The following is a 15,869-nucleotide window of genomic DNA, read 5'->3' as shown; positions in this document are numbered from 1 at the left end:
TCTCTGCCTCTGCCCCTGCTTCTGGCTGCCAGCATCTCCAGTGTTTCTTTGAATGTGTTTCTGCCTCCTTGGCTCCGGTCTCTGTCTCTTCTTCCCAAATTAAGTCAGTAGCCAAATGAGTCAGGCTGTAGAGTCACACTTTGTCACAAGTCCCTCCTCTTACAAAGAGGTGCCTTTTAACAAAGTAGTTTGTGAATACAATGCATCTTGATGAACTGGTGTCTAGTTCATTTGAAAATAGGTAAATCATTTTGCTTGCAATGTAATCTGGAATAGCTCATATCATGTACTTGATGAGATGTCCCTGTTTGGATCAGTGCTTGGTTGGTATGACGGGTATGCCATGCCTGGCTAACACACCATCTGCATTTAGAACCAAATGCAGCAGCCTTTCTGCTGTTGGTCATGGGCCCCTGCCATAGCCCCTGTCTCCTCCTATAGAACAAGGGCTTTCTCTCTGTACTCTCACTATGATTCAAACCCTTACCCTCCACTTCACGGATGACCACACTTCACTAGAGATGGCCCTGGTGTATAATGAGGGACTTTCAGTGTATCCTCCCAACATATGCGAGAAGTAGCTATAGAAAAACTGGGGTGGGGGATGCATGGGGGCGAGGTAGTTGTGTGTTCCTTTGTCCTAACCAGTATTGTATCATTTTACACCATTTTACATCATTATCTGAGAAACTTTCCATTCTTTAGCAACACTCTTCTAAATGTCATAGAGATGTATTCTTTTTTTCTCTTTTTTTGCTGGTTCAGGGGCTTCAGCTCAGGGTCTGGGCACTGTTCCTGAGTTCCTTCTTCTCAAAGCTAGTGCTCTACCACATTAGCCACAGAGCAACTTCTGGCTTTTCTGACTATTTGGGGGGGGGGTTATGTGGGTCTCATGATCTTTCCTGTCTAGGCTGGCTTTGAACTGTGATCCTCAGATCTCAGCCTCCTGAGTAGGTAGGATGACAGGCGTGAGCCACCAGCTCTAGAAGCTGAGCGGCTTCATGTATTCCAAAAATGGAAATACCAGATTAAATATGCAAAGGACTAATGTGAGCAGTCCTGGGAAAATTCTCTTACACCAGATCAATTTTTAGTTGATCTGACTATTAATCTGACTAGGCTATAGACTTAGATGAAAGATCTATAGGCCACCAAAAAAATAGATATACTTCCCTTCCCTGCAGTCCCTAATCAAATTTCTGCAATTTCTCAATCTCATCTAAAGATGAATTCTTTCTCTTAACATATTTTTATTCTTAGATGTTCTGTTCAATATTATTTGCCTAAGAAAATTAGGGGCTCATCTGGGCAATTATTTTCTGTGTATTATGTGACCCCCGGATCCAGTGGGTAGGATTCTAAATGACTCCAGAAGATTTTCTCCTCTAAAGAACTATAGATATAATAAGATGTTGTTTTTATGATTCTTATAATTAGCTTACATTATATAGTGAATTGGACCTTAAAAATGGGAGGATTATTACAGTAAGTCTCCAAGAACAAAGACTTTTGTTTGTGGTTGGCCTCAAATAAATCAGAGAATCATCTGGCCAGTTAATATACACCTAAAAGAATGGATAACAGAAATGTAAAATGGGTATGGTTGTGGGGAGGAGGGTTCTAGTAGAAGGAGGGAGAATGGAGAAGGTAAAGAGTATGAATATGCTCACTTTATACTATATATATATATATATATATATATATATATATATATATATAGACACACACACAAATATCATGAAAATAGAAGAAAGCTAATTCCACTGGGAAGTGCATTCAGCAGAAAACTGCCAAGAAAAAACAGCTTGGAATTTGGCCTCTGAACAATGTATTGATTGAACAATTCTCCCTCTCTTACCTGCCCCATGTCTTGGTGGTGAGCACAAGTCACCCAGGGGCTTTTCTCCATCAAATGTTGGAAACAAGGATGGCTGCCAGCTGAAGAAACTGATGAAATCCCTTAGAGGACTCCTCATAGACACAAGGAAGGTCATAGCAGCTAAGAACAAGGTGGGGGGATGTCCCTCTGCTCAGACTCTGATGCAGTGGCTAAAGTAGGCTCTGGAGGTGGAAGACTGGCCACAGCCCTTCCTTCCCTCCCTCAACGACTTGGACCCACCCATTTCTCCTGCCTGAGTTCTTTGGGAAGGGGACCAAGTAGAAGGAAAGATGGTGGGGTAAGCCCCTTCCTGCAGGCAGAGAAAAGCCAAGACTCCTTTAGTTTCCTGGAAAAATTGAAGGTACAATTAATTACCTTCTGTGCTACCTGGTGGTTGGCTGAGCATCTTCTCAGCTGCTCCCTCATTAGTCATCTGGAAAACACTGGGGTCACAGGACACTGAAGAGGAACACAGATAGCACTGACCATGCAGAAGGACCAGGAAACACATCCCCACATGCTCAGATGGAACCAGCAAGTTCCCAGAAAATAAGGGGGGCTCAGGGATCGCAATCATAACACTGAATCTTGACAAAGATTCAATGAAAGAGTGAAAAGGAAAAAAGCACCATCTTGTCTCGATAGTCACTATTTCAATATGTACACACGAGGTCTACCAGTAAGGGTGGTGCTGTCAGGAAGAGGACTCCTACGGATTCTGCCTTGTGTTTCCCACTAAAGGCTCTCGTCATTTGTGAGTGCTGGCTGGAGTGGGTCCCAGTGGGCTCCAAGCAGCCCCCTCTGTGCCCAGCAACTGACCCCCAGGGCCCATGGCTAGAAACACCTTCTTTCCTTACCTGGCCCATTTCTGGGTGGGGAGCACAAGGCATCCTGGGGCTCCTTTTCTGGATTGATTTCCAAGCCAGCAGTGTCTCTCTCTGCAGAGAAAAACAAAAGCCTTCGCTATTTAACCAGGATCTTAATGTGACAAAAGTGACAGTGAAGACGGGGAACATCGAGCGTCTCCCAGGTAAGGCCACTGCCTCCAGACCCTGCTGGGCCACCTTTGGGTCAGCTGGCCTAGAGGTGGACACACATTGGTCACCCTCTCCAGCTCACTTCCTCAGAGCCCTGCTGTCCGCACTCTGCCTCTTCCCTCCCCTCCTGCATGTAGTCTCTGCCTCTGCCCCTGCTTCTGGCTGCCAGCATCTCCAGTGTTTCTTTGAATGTGTTTCTGCCTCCTTGGCTCCGGTCTCTGTCTCTTCTTCCTTGCTCTGTCTTTGCTGTGAACCCAATGTCTGTCAGTTGTCTCTTTCCTCTATTTCTCTTCCTGGGCATCAGTGTCAGAGTAAGGGGTCATGGGGCGGAGGGAAGCCCAGGCAGAACCACCCAAGGCAGGAAAGGGTGAGTCCAAAGGCTCACAGTCAAAAGGAGGACCTGAGTTTTGCATCTGCTGATACAACTTTTATCTGAGAGAAGAGGATATGGGCCTCCATGATGGATGGCAACCACAGAAGCCCACAGGAAGAGTAGCTATGGACTCCTAGGACAACCGAGATCACTGGACTGAAGGAAGCAAATAACTGGGTCCAATTTCCACTTCTCAAGTGAGAATTGTGAGAAATGTGGTCAAGAACAAGAGAACACAAGACCCTCATCTATTTAGCAAGAGAGAAGATCAGGAAAAGCAAGAGTTTCTAGGGTTAGAAGGCAAACCTTGGTTTCCCTTGGGGGGACTCTTTTTCCTGACAGATATCCTAGTGAAGAAGGTTCTAGAACAATGTGCTTTGTTGACAGGACTGGGGTGAATATACCTGAGATCCATGCTGTCATCTAAGAGCAGGTGACACTGCCCTGAGGCCCTGGGGAGACCTGACTGGAAAAAACCACTCTGGCGATAGATGCTCTTGCGAAAGGCTCTCTGCCGCTCTCACTTCAGGGCTCTGGGGCTGCCATTTCTTCCCTCCTTTCTTTGGTCAGTTTTTACTCTGTAGGTTATTTGGTTTACAGCTTTATTTATTTCCTTTTGCATTCCTTCCACATTGATAGGAGCTTACTATTGTTCTGTATAATATATTCCCTCCAACCTGTTTCTTTATCCTATTTCTTATTGAGGGTTTCCGCTTCCTAGTTTGTCTTTCACTTTCTCTGGGTCACTCTACATCTCTTTCCTTTCTTTCTTTTTCCTCCCTCCTTCCCTTTTTCCCTCCCTCCCCCCCCCCTTTCCTTTTTGGTTTTTCTTTTCTTTTGGTTGTACTGGCGATTGAACTCAGTCAGGTCATTGCATGTGACTATTTAGAGATAAAATTGGAATGCGCCATGTACTGCCTGATTCTAGGTTTTTATTACCCAATACCACACCCAAGGTGTGTCCATTTAAGGGACCTTCAGTTGCATGGATACAGTAACACCCAGGGTGAACTAAAGTGTGTGTGGTAAGAGGAGAGCAAGGAAAGCATCTCTCTCTTGTGCACAGAGAGGCAAAGCATTTCAAGAGTGAGGTGACTGGTGATAGAAGTATAATTACCTCTCCAAGCACCTGCCAGGAGCTTGGGAGCCTCCTTGGCAGACATGAGCCCACAGAACACTGAAGAGCAATGTGGAAATGGTGGTCAGACATGGGGATGCTGGGAGATCTCTAGGCATCCCGCTGTGTTGTGCTCCTTGGGAACATGAGAAGGGGTGGCCCCAGGGACCTCGCCAGAGTCTCCCACTCCACCCCCGGCTTTCTCTGCCTCCTTCTTTTCTGTTTATCATGGTTGTCTTCATTTTTTTCTGTCAGCATAATATACTGCGCTCCCTCTCTCTCTCTCTCTGACTTGAACTCAGGGCCTGTGCTCTTGCTTTCCACTCACGGCTGACACTCTACCATTTCTCCACTTTTAGCTTTTAACTGGAAAGTTGGAGATAAAAGCCTCTTGGATTATGTGCCCTGGCTGGCTTGGAACCATAGTCCTCAGGGCTAAGCTTCCTGAGCAGCTAGGATTGCAGGCATCAGCCACCAGCTTCCAGTTGCTGCTTCGTCTGTACCATAACTACCCTATGCTCCTCAATTCCCTTTCTTCTTCACTGCTGTCCAGAGCTCTTCATCTTAGTTTACCTTCTGACCTATGCTTCTAAAGCTCTTGCATCTCACATGGCAGCCACCAGGCCTCCATCTCTCTTGCTGCCAACATGCTTGTATCAAATAAGAGACTCTCTGAACCAGGCCCTGATCCACTCACCCAGCATCTCTCGTGAGAGCTCTGCTCCATGCTCCCAAACACCCTAACACCCTCCAGCCCCACCACAGCTCCACCAGAGTCATCGGAGATGCCAAATAACACGGCTCTCACTTGACAACTTAGACCTGGCCAATGGCCTTCCACACATTGTTGTCACTTCAGCTCTGAAATGCGAAGAACCAACAGCTTGTCTTTCCAAATTAATGCTGGCATCATCTGACAACATTTACTCAGCAAGAAGGCCACATTTTAGTGACTTAGAAGTACCTTGAGGGCAGCTTGATTGGATTCTGGATGCCTGTGGCATCCCCTCTCTTGATTGGATACTGGATGCCTGTGGTGTCCCTGCTCCCTTATGGAAGGAGTCATAGAAGGTAGAATGAAGCTCTGAGGAAAAGAAGGAAAGATGTCAAGAATGCCAAACAGCTGCATCTCCCAATCACAGCTGGTGCACACTTCACTCCTGGGCTTTAGTGGACCCTTCCTGGCCTCAGATGAGGGGGCTCTCACATGGCCTAGGCCTTCGGATGGCTCCTGGAATCTGAAAGCTGATCTCCATAGAGAATCTCCACTTAACATTTAAAAAGTGATAGGTAGTGGGAAGGTTGCAAATGGTATCTAAACCTCTTTGAAATGATCAGAGAACAGTAAAGCCAAATTCAAATAAATAATAAATGTGGGAAATGTTTCATCAACTATATATAATTATGAATAGTGAAGAGCAGAAGGACTTCTCCAGAAGAGAAGGTAACTGTTTTAGAGAAATAGGCCAGAGAGAGAGAGAGAGTGAGAGGGAGAAAGGTGTAAGAGAGAGAGGTGCAAGAGTACTAAGGAAGAGGATAGGAATGTGGCCCAAGTGTTAAGAGCATCTGCCTAGCAAACACAGACCCTGAGTACAAACACCAGTTCTATAAATAGGAAGGAAGGAAGGAAGGAAGGAAGGAAGGAAGGAGAGAGAGAAAGAGAGAAAGAGAGAAAGAGAGAAAGAAAGAAAGAAAGAAAGAAAGAAAGAAAGAAAGAAAGAAAGAAAGAAAGAAAGAAAGAAAGAGAGAAAGAAAGAAAGAAAGAGAAAGAAAGAAAGAGGCAAGAAAAAAAGAGAAGCAAGTTGACAGAGGATTGTACTGGGTGATAATTTTTTTTCTAATACAAAGCAAATTTTTTTAGCTGTAAGGTGGTAGCTCATGCCTATAATCCTAGCTTCTCAGGAGGAGCTGAAGACCTGCAGGTCAAAGCCAGGCTGGCCAGGAAAGTCCAGGAGACTCTTATCTCCAATTAACCACCAAAAAGCCAGAAGTAGAGCCGTGGCTCAAGTGGTACAGTGCTAGCTTTGAGGGAAAAAAAAAAAGCTCAGGGAAAGCGCTCAGGCCCTGAGCTCAAGCCACAGGACCAACACGAAACAAACAAAAATCTCTTTTAAATTCTTAACCATGTTTCCATGCATCAGAGGGGGCTTCATTTTTTGTTTGTTGGTTTTTGGTTTTTTCCCTAAGAAAGGACACCAATACCCCAAAGAAGGACGGACATGAAAAACCCTACGTTTTGTGCATCAAAATCAGGTCCTGACTGAATAATCATTTGTGGGGCTACCTGGCCCATGTGTGAGCTCCATAAGGACATGAGCCATGGATGTTTCCTTCCACATTGTAGTGCTGTGTGTGGCATATCACAGTCCCTCAGGAAGATAAGTGCAAGTGCAAAATGAATGAATGAATGAAGTGGGCTTAAATCCCCATTATAGTTACCATTTGGGAAGTTTCTGAGAATCTCCTTTAAATCAGGATAAGCCAACATATTGACTTTGCTGAACAGCACCTTGAGAAGTGACAGGTCAAACGTCTTCTCAAGTTCACTGAGGATGTCATATATCACTTGTGCCAGTGGGACCACGTTCTTACAGCTTTCTTGAAAATGCTTCAAAGTATTGAATGGAGAATTAAGTCACTATGGATTTACAGATTGTAAAAGAGTCTCAGTTTGATCCAAAGACCATGTGCTCTCTTGAGAAATGTTTAGAACGTCATATAAATGGAAACGGCTTCTTAAATGGTTTCTGCCGTAAGAAAGTCTTAAACCAGCTACTTGTGCCTCACATCTGTAATACTAGCTACTCAGGAGGCTGAGATCTGAGGATCCTGGTTTGAAGATGGCCTGGGCAGGAAAAATCCAAGAGACCCTTATCTCTATTTAATCTGAAAGTTGTAAGTGGAGCTGTGGCTCAAGTGGTAGAGCACTAGCCTTGAGGAAAAGAGCTCAGGGACAGAACCTAGGCTCTGCACTCATGCCTCAGTATTGGCACTCACATGTGTGAGCACACATACACACACACAGACACACACCCAGACACACACACACAGACACACACACACATAGACACACACCCAGACACACACACACATGACTCATTTTGTGAATCTAACTCTCTGACATTAATATACAGGTTTTCTTTTCTTTTCTTTTTTCTTTTGTCAGTTGTGGGGCTTGAACTTAAGGTCTAGGCACTGTCCCTGAGCTTTTTCATTCAAGGTTAGCAGCTTACCACTTTGAACCATAGTGCCACTTCCAGTTTTCTGCCAAGGCTAGCTTTGAACCATGATCCTCAGATCTCAGCCTCCTGGGTAGCTAGGATGACAGGTGTGAGCCACCAGTACCTGGTTAATATACAGAGTTTTCAAAGACAAATGTCAGGGGCTTTGGAAGCCAGACTAGGAGATTTTAGAAGTGGCCTAATGGACCACTGTTCTGCTGAGCAAACAACAGCCTCTGCCTTCCTCCAAGGAGTGGCCTGGTCTGGGCTCCAGGAAATCAAGTGACCACCCTCCTCTGCCATGATCCTGGCCCAGGAACAGAGAAAATTCAGAAAGACAAACAGGTTTGTTCTCATTATCTCCTAGGGACCCAGTGCTAATCTTCATAACACTCTAGATTCCAAAACTGTCTAAAGGCCGTGCCAGGCATCAGTGGCTCATGCTACTCAGGAGACTGAAATCTGAGGATTGCAGTTCAAAGCCAGCCCGGGCAGGAAAGTCTTTTAAGACTTTCATCTCCAATAAACTACCAGAAAACTGGAAGTAGCACTGTGGTTCAAGTGGTAGAGCTCTCACCTTGAGCTGAAAAGCTCAGGGACAGTGCCCAGGCCGAGTTCAAGCCCCACAACTGACAAAAAAAAATGTCTAAAGGCAGCTTCCAGCTTCATGTTAATGTCCCACACTACTCTGTGAGATTCTAGACTCACAGGTTTCAAGCTCAGGTGTTTAAAATGAGTGGGCTTGGTGTCAGGTGCTAGTATCTTATGCCTGTAATCCTAGCTACTCAAGAAAGCTGACATCTAAGGATCATGGTTTCAAGCCAGCCTGAGCAGGAAAATCTGTGAGACTCTTACTTCTGATTAACTACCAAAAAGCCAGAAGTGGAGCTGTGGCTCAAGTGGTAGAGTACGAGCTTTGAGTAGTAAAAGCTCAGCACCCAGTATCTGAGTTCAAGCCTCAGTACTGACAAAAATAAGTGACTTTGTAAACACACACAGTTTGGATTTATTTCCTTTTAGCTTATATTGGTATATCATTAAGCAAACTAGAGAGACTCCTATGATGTAATCCCAGTTCCCATTCTGCCCGGATCCCTCCCCTGGTAACTCTCTCCACAATTACTGCAGGAAAAGCGGGCATCCTGGAAGGCCTGCTCTTCCCTTCACCTTCCAATTTACAGGATGTGAAGGTCCCCACTCACAGGGAACTCCCCTCCAGCCCATGGGCTGGCTTCCCATCACAAAGGAATTATCGCTTACTTTATACATCTGTTCAGAGATGAAGGCACGGTCCCGGAGGCTCATGAGGAAAGGGAATGGACTCGTCACCGCACTGGCAATCTCCACCTTATTTTCTCTGAAGTACCTGAAAATGGGATCATCCTCCATATCCTGCTCCTCTGCGGCCATCCTAAGAAACAGTGATACCCGGTGAGATAGGTAGTGAGCTTCTAAATGCTTCCCAGTGACTCAATAATTATAAATAGGAAGTCTCCCAGAGAGTGGGAGCTGAGGAAGGAGGATCATGAGTTCTAGGCCAGCCTGAGCTACATAACAAGACCTTGTCTTTAAAAAAAAAGAAAAGAAAAAAAGTAAGAAGGAGGGGAGAGGGAGAGCAAAGACAGGATAGAAAAAAAGAAAGAAAGAAAAGAAGGGCAGGGATATACCTCAAGTGATAGAGATTCTATTTAGCAATTACAATACCCTGAGTTCAAACTCTATTACCAACCAAGAAGAAAGAAGGGAGGAGGAGGAGGAGGCGGCAGCAGCATGAAACGACATGTGGCTTGCCTGACACTAGTAGCTTCCTCCTGTAATCTTAGATACTCAGCGAAAAGTCCTAGAAACTCTTATCTCCAATTAGCCAGCAAAAAGTCAGCTGGAAGCATGCGTTTAAGCAAACTAAATGAGCTTGAGGCCCAGAATTTAAACTCCAGTACTACCAGAAAAGTGAGGGGGTGGGTCATCAAACCCTTACAACCAGAAAATCAATTAAGGAATGTGGAGGCCATGGTAGAGCCTCTCGTTAGCATGTTCAAGGCCTTGCTCTCTAGAGTCACAGAAAAGAAATAGAAAAGCAGAAAAGGCATAGGAAGCAAAGAAGAACAAATAGAAACAGTGAGTACAATGAAAATACATACAAGTGTAGTAGGTATTAACCTAGCTATATTAATAATTTAAACATGAATGGCCTAAATATTCCCATTAAAAGATAAAAGAACTGTTGAAAGTTAACTATATAACTTGTGGGTCGAGATGGAAGTGAAAAACTGGGAGAGAGTGAGGGAAGAGGTGACACTGTCCAAACTCATTACCTGCTACTGTAACCCCCCTGTTACCTTATAATTATTGTAAAGGAACTTGGAACCAGAAACAGAGAAACAACCATGTAAGAGGCCAAATTGTGAGTCTTTTTTTTTTGGGGGGGGGTCCAGTCGTGGGGCCTAAACTCTGGGCCTGGGTGCTGTCCCTCAGCTCTTCAGGTCAAGGCTAGCACTCTACCACTTGAGCCACAGCGACACTTCCGGGTTTTTTCTTATGTGGTGCTGAGGAATCGAACCCAGGGCCTCGAGCATTCAAGGCAAGTGCTCTACCACTGAGCCACCTTCAAATTGTGAGTCTTTATTGGAGAGCTGGAGGACCGCTGGGGGACTTTCTCAAAGACCAGCAGCTGGGAATGCAGCTAGCGCAAAGCTTACATAGGTAAGGGGTGAGGAATTATCCTAACAGAAATGTTACACATGAGCCAAGAAAACCAGATGAAAACCTAATAAACGTATCAAAGCAAATCAGATAAGGACACAATCAGGGGAAATCAAGGGCCAATTATCTAAGTGAAGGAAGACTTTCTTGGAGCTTAACAACTCAGGACACATTTGTAATCCAAAGAATGTCCTCTATTACCTCTAGAATTTTTCAGCAGTATGTAGAAATCCCTCTCTACCCAGCAAGGCATCAATCAAGATGGCTATAAGGACAGGCATATTGCTTCAAGGCATACTGCTTAGACCCAGTATCCTTACTTCATAACAATTCTTAAAAAAATTAAAAATTAAAGACAAAGAGTAAGCTAGGTACCAACAGTTCACATCTATAATCCTAGCTGCTTAGTAGGCTGAGATCTGAGGATCATGGCTGAAAAACCAGCCTGAGCAAGAAAGTCTGTGAGACTCTAATCTACAACAAACTACTAAAAAAGCCTGAAGTAGAGCAGTGGTTCAAGTGGTAGAGTGCTAGCCTTAAGTGAAAAAGCTTAGGCCTAGGCCCTGAATTGAAGCCCCAAGACTGGTATACACACACACAGACACACACACACACAGAATCCAACTATATCTTGTATGTAAGAAAACCACTTTAACTATACAAACATGAATAAGTTTAACATAAAGGGATAGAGGGAGGTGTGCCATACCTGTTCTAATGAAAGGAAAGCTCCAATAGTTAAAACAATTTCAAACAAAACAAACTTTGGAGTAAGGAAACGGTCAGTGATGGAGTACTATATAAAAGAGTCCATTCTCCAAGAAGACACATAGTCTTCAATGTACATGCAACTGAAAAACTATTACCAAAAGGCAGAGGCAGACTAGGTGGGTAGACTTGGTAGAAGAGAACTCACCTAACATGTGCAAGATATGCCTGGACTGATGCTTAGCATAAGCAATAAGAGACAAAAATTGATAGCAATACCATGAGCAACAGACAAATCCATGACTAATGTTGAATACTTCAATATTTCTCTTGTAGTCTCTGAAAATCAGTGAGGCTACTGCTGACTTAAACAAGAGTGATCAACTTGATCTAACTGGCATTTAGTTAACAAACTGTTCAGCAGTAGCAAAGTATACAGAGCCCTTACATTAAATATTTATTAAGGCAGAACACACTTTAAGCCATGAAACGTATCTTAACAAATTTAAGAGGATAGAAATCATTGAAATGTATTGTCAGGTCACACTGGAATCAAATTGAAGATCAACAACAGAAAGACAGCCAGAAAATTTTCTAAATATTTAGAAATTGAACAATTCCATTCTAGAGCCAAAGAAGTCTCAAGAGAAAAACATAGACAGTTGGAACCAAATACAAATAAAACTCATCTTACCAAATTGGTAAGATATAGCCAAAGCTGTCCTTAGAATGAAACGTACAGCATTAAATGCACTTATTTAGAAAAGAAAAAACAAGATATAATCTATGTTTTCATCTGAGAAAATCAGAGAAATAAAGGAGCAAGTTAAGCCTAATGCCAACAGAAGAAAATGAGAAATAAAAAAATTAAAGTATGAGAAATAGAAAAAGTGAATGCAGTGAAACCAAATGCTTTTTTAAATATTTGTAAAATTGACTAAACCCTTAGCTAACCTGACAAAGAAAACACAAAAAGAAAAGACCTAAGTCATAAATATCAGAAATATAAAAGGGCCCTCTTCATGAATCCCATAGATATTGAAAGATAAGACAACTCTACAGATTTGATATTCAGGTTTTTTTTTCTTTTTGGTGCCAGTCCTGGGGCTTGAACTCCGGGCCTGGGCACTGTTCCTTAACTTTTTCTACTCAAGGCTGGTGCTCTACCATTTGAACCACAGCTCCAATTCTGGTTTTGGTGGTGAACTGGACATGTGATTCTCACAGACTTTCTTCCCTGGGACTACCTTCAAACCATGATCTCAGCCTCCTAAGTATCTAGGATTACAGGCATGAACCACAAGCTCTCAGATGATAATCAAATGTCTTAAAAGTGACTAATAGGGGCTGGGAAGGTGGCTCAGTGGTAGAGCGCCTGCCTTGCATGCCTGAGGCCCTGGGTTCCATTCCTCAGCACCACATAAGCAGAAAAAAGCTGGAAGTGGCGCTATGGCTCAAGTGGTAGAGCGCTAGCCTTGAGCTGAAGAGCTGAGGAACAGCGCCTAGGCCCAGAGTTCAGGCCCCACGACCGGACCCAAAAAAAAAAAAAAAGTGACTAATAGCTCCCCAAACAGAGAGCATCAGGTCCCGATGGCACTGCTAGCAAATCTACCAAATGTTTACCAAGAAATGATCTTTGTTGGAGCTGTACCAGTGCCAGGTGTAGTCTGGGCTCAGAGTCCCCATTAGAGGAGTTTCCCTACACTTTTACATTGCCTTGTATTTTTAAAAGATGATTTCGAGCTGGGCACTGGTGATTCACTCCTGTAATACTAGCTATTCAGGCCAGCCTGGGCAAAAAGTCCCCGTGAGACTCTTATCTCCACTTAACCACTCAAAAACCAGAAGTGGCTGGCACTGTGGCTTAAGTGGTAGAGCTCTATCCTTGAGAACAAAGAGGCTCAGGGACAGCACCCAGGCCCTGAATTCAAACCCCACAACTGACGCCCCCCACACACACAAAAAGATCATTTTGGTGGCTTATGCCTGTAATCCTCACTGCTCAGAAGGCTGAGATCTGAGGATCATGGTTCAAAGTCAGCCCAGGCAGAAACGTCCATGAGATTCTTTTATCTCCAACTAAGCAGCAGAAAACCAGAAGTGGTGCTGCGGCTCAAAGTGGTAGAGAACTAGTCTTGAGCCAAAATGCTCAGAGACAGTACCCAGGCCCTGAGTTTAAGCCCCCAAGACTGACTTCCCCCCAAAAAAGTTAAAAAGATAATTTCTGTCTACTCCCCTAAGCAGGTGTTTCACATATCCAGGAAGAGGAGGAAGAGGTAGAGTAACACTCCCCACCTCCTTTGCCTTTTTTCATCTGTTGTTGGGTCTAATCTATTTTCACTTCCTCCAATCCAGTGATCAGAGATCCTGAGTTGACTCAAGGGCTCAGGGCCACAAAGATGGCCCACAGCAGAACTGAGGCCCAGCTAGGAAGCCTAGAAAAAGGTTCACAACACACAAGCATCTGATTGGGATTTTCAATTTTTCTACCATGATCTCTTTTTTTGGACAGAGTTGTCTTTTGGAGTTGGGATAAGGGAGGCCTGAGGAGAGGGGTCATAGGTTGGGAGCTATCATCATCTCCTACAACAAAGCTTCAAGGGACCATAAAGTTTGAACACAATCCAGCCATTTGGCATCAGAAGGAAACAAGGTGTTATGAGACAGGATGGACTTAAGTTTTTCACTAACAGCTAACATACTATAGTTTAAAAGAAATCCTTATTTAAAATATTTTATTGTTATTATTAAAATGTGATACTATTTCATATGTCAAGTACATTTCTTTCTCTTTTTTTGTAGGTTGTGGGGCTTGAACTCTGGGCCTAGCACTCACCCTCAGCTCTTCAGCTCAAGGCTAGCTCTCTACCACTTGAGCCACAGCACCACTTCTGGTTTTCTGGTGGTTCATTGGAGATAAGAGTCTCACAGAGGCGCCCGCACGTGCCGGCCGCCGCCTTCGCAATGCTTCCTCTGCTGCGCTCCGTCCCCCGCGCCCTGGGCCCCGCGCGCGCTGCCGCCAGTGGCCTGCGCGCCGCCGTGCCCGCGCCGCCGCTCCGGCAGCTGCTGCAGCCCGCGGTCCGGCCGTGCCGGCGGCCTTTCGGGCTGCTGGGTGTGCGCGCGGCGGCGGGGCGGCAGCGCGGCCTCCTGCGGGCCCCGGAGCGCTGCGCCCTGCGGCTGCGGCGCCCTGCACACCGAAGGAGACAAAGCTTTTGTTGACTTCTTGACTGATGAAATTAAGGAAGAAAAGAAAATCCAGAAACACAAGTCCCTACCCAAGATGTCTGGAGGTTGGGAGCTGGAAGTGAATGGGACAGAGGCTAAATTAGTTCGGAAAGTTGCTGGAGAAAAGATCACTGTTACTTTCAATATTAACAACAGCATCCCTCCAACATTTGACAGTGAGGAGGAGTCCACGCAAGAGCAGAAAGTTGAAGAACAAGAGCTGGAACTGACATCAACCCCCAATTTTGTAGTTGAAGTTACAAAGAGTGATGACAAGAAGGCCCTGGTACTGGACTGTCACTATCCAGAGGATGAGATTGGACAGGAGGAGGAGGCTGAGAGTGACATTTTCTCCATCAAGGAAGTTAGCTTTCAGGCCATGGGTGACTCTGAATGGAAGGATACGAATTACACACTCAATACAGATTCCCTGGACTGGGCTTTGTATGACCATCTAATGGATTTTCTCGCGGACCGAGGAGTGGACAACACTTTCGCCGATAAGCTGGTAGAGCTTAGCACAGCCCTGGAGCACCAGGAGTATATCACCTTTCTTGAAGACCTCAAAAGTTTCGTTAAGAGTCAGTAGTACTGTGAGAGATAGTGAAGGCCTTAATTTCACAGCTACATTTGGCCAGTGAGCAAAACTACCCTGATAACAGAATCATGTGCTTTTCAAATGGTTATCCTCATTATCATGGGGGAAAAAGAGCAAGTTTAAATTATTGACACTGCATTCACATTTACTATTCATCCTGTATTTTTTTCTGTACAAATTATTTCTGGATTTTTGTATAACCTGAGACAATAAAATTGTTTTATCTCCTCCAAAAAAAAAAAAGAGTCTCACAGACTTTCCTTCCTGGGCTGGGTTTGAACAGTGATCCTCAGATCTCAGCCTTCTTAGTAGCTAGGATATAGGCATGAGCCACTGGTACCTGACTAGTATATTTCTTTTTGGACAACGTCACCCCTTTCTTTGCTTTCCTCCAGTTTCCCCCTCCTGCCCCCACCCACAAATTGCAGAGTTCATTTTCCACATAATATCTACTGAGTATCATGCCTGCATTTGTTCATCCTCCCTCCCTCCATTTCTGAGCTCCCCAGCCCCCCTTAGTCACCCTTCAAAAGACAGAAAAATTTACACAAACAAACACCATCACCTCCAACAAAAACCCATGTTTCCATTTCCTGGAATGTATTTTGATAAATAGTACTTTAAATGTTCATAGGCACTGTGCCTCTGGGCTTCTCCCCAAAGATTATCCTCCTTTAGTCCTACTGCTTGTGTATGAATGCCCAGAGTCCTGGATGACTTACCATGCCCCATGTGTTACCTACTGAATGAGACTGGGTAAATAGAAGCAACAGATGTAAATAAAAGTAACAGGTACAAACATTGACCTTCATCAGAGATGAAGGACAAGGAAGAAACAATAACATCTTACCTGACGCTGAGGTGTCTGCCTCCACCTCTGACTGGGAGGCCCTGTGGGCTATGAACTTGGCTTAGGATCTCAGCCTTTTAGGTTTGCACCTCTCTGCCTTCCCAGAGCTCGGGAGAAACTGCCAATGAACCAAACACTCAGTGTCAGGACTTTGCCTC

The 15,869-nt window shown here is 44.6% G+C and overlaps 2 protein-coding genes across 9 annotated transcripts in view; one reads left to right on the top strand and one right to left on the bottom strand.

Annotated features, from left to right (window-relative positions):
* The window catches only part of LOC105980807 (nuclear body protein SP140-like), a 54,954-nt gene extending 39,085 nt beyond the window's left edge, over positions 1–15,869 (bottom strand). For 4 of the 8 annotated variants that reach the window (XM_013009747.1, XM_013009787.1, XM_013009802.1 and 1 more), the window contains exons 1-6: positions 15,712–15,868; positions 8,888–9,038; positions 6,846–7,014; positions 5,371–5,490; positions 2,737–2,817; positions 2,255–2,338 (exon numbers count right to left, since the gene is read on the bottom strand). In XM_013009747.1, coding sequence (XP_012865201.1) covers positions 2,255–2,338; positions 2,737–2,817; positions 5,371–5,490; positions 6,846–7,014; positions 8,888–9,037 — 604 coding nt within the window. In that variant the 5' untranslated portion in view covers position 9,038; positions 15,712–15,868. Of the gene's footprint in view, positions 1–2,254; positions 2,339–2,736; positions 2,818–5,370; positions 5,491–6,845; positions 7,015–8,887; positions 9,039–15,711 lie in introns of all 8 variants that reach the window. The other 4 variants (XM_013009762.1, XM_013009755.1, XM_013009771.1 and 1 more) reach the window with 2 other exon arrangements.
* C1qbp (complement component 1, q subcomponent binding protein) lies at positions 13,978–15,094 on the top strand. The gene is given in 2 exon segments (XM_013009815.1): positions 13,978–14,208; positions 14,210–15,094. Coding segments are annotated over 2 exon segments (849 nt in total). The 5' UTR covers positions 13,978–14,002; the 3' UTR covers positions 14,853–15,094.

Source organism: Dipodomys ordii, unplaced genomic scaffold (genome assembly GCF_000151885.1).
Source record: "Dipodomys ordii isolate 6190 unplaced genomic scaffold, Dord_2.0 Scaffold1, whole genome shotgun sequence".
Taxonomy (NCBI): domain Eukaryota; kingdom Metazoa; phylum Chordata; class Mammalia; order Rodentia; family Heteromyidae; genus Dipodomys; species Dipodomys ordii.
The sequence above is the reverse complement of the archived record's forward strand: the minus strand, read 5'-3'. Positions and strand labels throughout refer to the sequence as shown.